This window comes from Lucilia cuprina, chromosome 5 (assembly GCF_022045245.1).
Source record: "Lucilia cuprina isolate Lc7/37 chromosome 5, ASM2204524v1, whole genome shotgun sequence".
Taxonomy (NCBI): Eukaryota; Metazoa; Arthropoda; class Insecta; order Diptera; family Calliphoridae; genus Lucilia; species Lucilia cuprina.
Genome location: NC_060953.1, coordinates 43,390,795 through 43,394,021, shown reverse-complemented (window position 1 = coordinate 43,394,021; position 3,227 = coordinate 43,390,795). Strand labels below are relative to the sequence as shown.

At 30.5% G+C, this 3,227-nt stretch overlaps 1 protein-coding gene across 1 annotated transcript; it reads right to left on the bottom strand.

Annotated features, from left to right (window-relative positions):
• Nucleotides 1–274: 274 nt before the first annotated feature.
• LOC111681344 (skin secretory protein xP2) lies at nt 275–1,945 on the bottom strand. The gene is made up of 2 exons (XM_023443092.2): nt 1,561–1,945; nt 275–1,188 (listed from the first exon to the last, which is right to left on the bottom strand). Exons 1-2 carry the CDS (start codon nt 1,576–1,578, stop codon nt 448–450), a joined length of 759 nt encoding a protein of 252 aa, XP_023298860.2. The 5' UTR covers nt 1,579–1,945; the 3' UTR covers nt 275–447.
• Nucleotides 1,946–3,227: the final 1,282 nt, after the last annotated feature.

Here is a 3,227-nt window from a genome sequence, read left to right as displayed (position 1 = left end):
ATGGTAAATTTGTGTCAAACTGATAAAAATGTCAAACACCTTTAGTTTTTATTTGTTCGTTGCTGTAACGTGTGCAGTATTGACATATAAATCTAATGACCAGACAGAGATCGGTGTTGGAGACAAAAAAAATATATACAGAAAATATTAAACAAATGTCACATGCAAATTATTTAAACTTGAACTTGAAATAATGGTAAAAACAAATTGACCAACTGGTTTGAATTTGTTTTTTTTTTTTTTTGCTTCAAAAGAAATACAGCACTTATTGAAGTTTTATATTAAATAAATAATTGGTCATAATTTTATTAACAGTTATTTCTTTTTGTGGGAGGGGGTTACTTATAACTAAAAATGAAAGTGGAAATTTTGAAAAAAGTGAAATAAATTAATTTTTTTGGAAGTGTATAGCTAATTGGTTTAAAAACATCTTAATTAATTAAGTGTTTACCAGGCAGCATATGAGGGGGAGGCAGCGAATGTAGCTGGACCAGAGAAAGCTACTTTAGAGGGGGCTGCAGCAAAGTTAACAGGGGCGGAAGCAGGGACAGCTGAAGCAAAAGCTACTGAGGAAGGAGCAGCAGCAAAACCAACTTTACCAGGGGCGGCAAAAGCAAAAGGGCCGGGAGCATAAGCAGGAGCGGTGGCATAAGCTGGGCCATAAGCAGGAGCACCATATGCAGCAGCATAAGTAGGAGCAGCGGCATAAGCAGGAGCGGCAGCATAAGCTGGTCCATAAGCAGGAGCACCATATGCAGGTCCAGCACCATAGGTAGGAGCATAAGCTGGACCAGCAGCAAAACCTACTGGAGCGGCAGGAAAACCAAAATTACCAGGTGCAGTAAAACCAAATGGTGTAGCAAATCCTACTTGAGGAACCTGAGCTGGTGCGGCATTAGTAGGAGCAGGTGATTGACCACCTGCATTAGCAGCCGAGGGTGTTTGGGGGGCAGAGGCTGGAGTAGGAGCAGCGGCAGGAGTGGGAGCAGCAGCAGGTGTAGGAGCTACAGCTGGTATAGGAGCAGCAACTGCAGCTGGAGTGGCCGCAACAGCGGGCACAGCAACTTTAGCGGCGCCAGCAGGATAAGCTACAGCATGATTGATGCTGTGAGCATTAAAAGTAGAGGCAAAGGTAGAATAACCACTAGCAAGAGTTTGAGTGGCGCATAGGGCAAGAACAGCAAAGATCTGTAAGGATAATATGGGAGATTTGGATTTAAGAGGTTACGTTTTTTCTAATACAGAAACATATTTTCGTAAGGAAACTTTTTTATAAAGGTATTTTCTATAGAACATTTTGTGTATTTAACAGTATTTTCTATAGAAAGTTTTGTGTTTTACAATATTTTCTAAAGAAAATTTTGAATATAACAGTATATATAACACTTTTTCTTATAGAAAACTTTGTGTATAACACTTTTCCTTATAGAAAACTTTGTATTGTATATAATACAATTTTTTATAAAAATTGTAACACAAAACACTTTGTTTAAAGAAATTTTTCTGTATAACAGTTCTAAGAAAACTTTTATATTTAATATTAAAGTAACAAAAACTTACCACAATTTTGGCAGCCATTTTTTTGGGGGATTAGTAAAACAGGGAAATTAAAATAACTGTTAAAGGGATGTGTTTAGTAAGAAAACAAAACAGGTTATGATGACTAAACTATCACCTCAATTGCATTTTATAATCATCACAAAATCTTTGAACTTAACACAACATAATATTAAAAACTAAAATTTAAAATTCACTACAATTTATACTTTCTTTGCATAACAAGTGATTTTTTTTTTAAATTTTGGTCAAAATCTTAAAGGTCTTTAACGTTGGCAAAAAGATAAAAACAAACAAACAAAGTATTAAATAAAAAATTGACAGTCACCTATATTAAAATGTCTTAAAAGAGGTTAAATAATGTAATACTTTCCTGCTTTCAATCAGTCTATTATTTACCACTTTTTTTTAAGACAATTGCAAAAATACTTAAACCTGCATTTATAAACATTGTGCATACAAAAATTATAAGCTTTATTTTGTTGGTTTAATGCATTAAAAAACAAAATAACAATTTCATAATAATTTATAAAACACACACTTCCACATTGGGTGTTATTTTGGTCTGTTACTATTTTCGGTAGCGATTACTGAATTTAAATAAAAGTAAAACATTTAATTTGTTCACTTTTCTTTTCATACGTACGCTATACATAAATTATCTTATGTTTAGTTTTATAAAGTGTTTGAAGCAAAGTTAATTTTAGAGAAATTTTCATTAAAATCGATAGACATGTTTTTCTATAGAAAATTTCGAAATCGATGGAAATCGAAAATATTTCAAAAACTAAATTGATGAAAAAGTTTCTTTATAGAGAATTTACTATCGAAAAAGTTAAAAAAGTTTCTTTATAGAAAAATTTTCATCGTAATCAATGGAAAAGTTTCTTTATAGAGAATTTTTCATCGAAATCGTTAAAAAAAGTTTCTTTTTAGACAAAAAATTTTCATCAAAATATGAAATATCAATTTTTCCTCAAAATCGATGAAAAAATTTCAAAATACATGAACAAATTTCTTTATAGAAAATTTTTTTTATCGATTTAGATGGAAACATCACTTTATAGAAATGTTTTCATCAAAATCGATGAAAAAAGTTTCTGTATAGAAAATTTCGTTATCAAAATCAATGAATTCGATGAAAACGTTTTTTGATAGAAAATTCTTTATGGATTTCGATGCAAGTTTCTATATAGAAAATTTATTCATTGAAATCGTTGGAAAAGTTTATATAGATAGATAGACAGATAGATAGATAGATAGATAGATAGATAGATAGATAGATAGATAGATAGATAGATAGATAGATAGATATATAGATAGATAGATAGATAGATAGATAGATAGATAGATAGATAGATAGATAGATAGATAGATAGATAGATAGATAGATAGATAGATAGATAGATAGATAGATAGATAGATAGATAGATAGATAGATAGATAGATAGATAGATAGATAGATAGATAGATAGATAGATAGATAGATAGATAGATAGATAGATAGATAGATAGATAGATAGATAGATAGATAGATAGATATCAATTTCAATGTAAAAGTTTTTTTACAGAGAATTTCGAAATCAAGATCCATGAAAAAATTTCTTTATAGAAAATTCTTCATCAATTTCAATGCAAAAGTTTGTTTATAGAAAATTTCGGAATCAAAA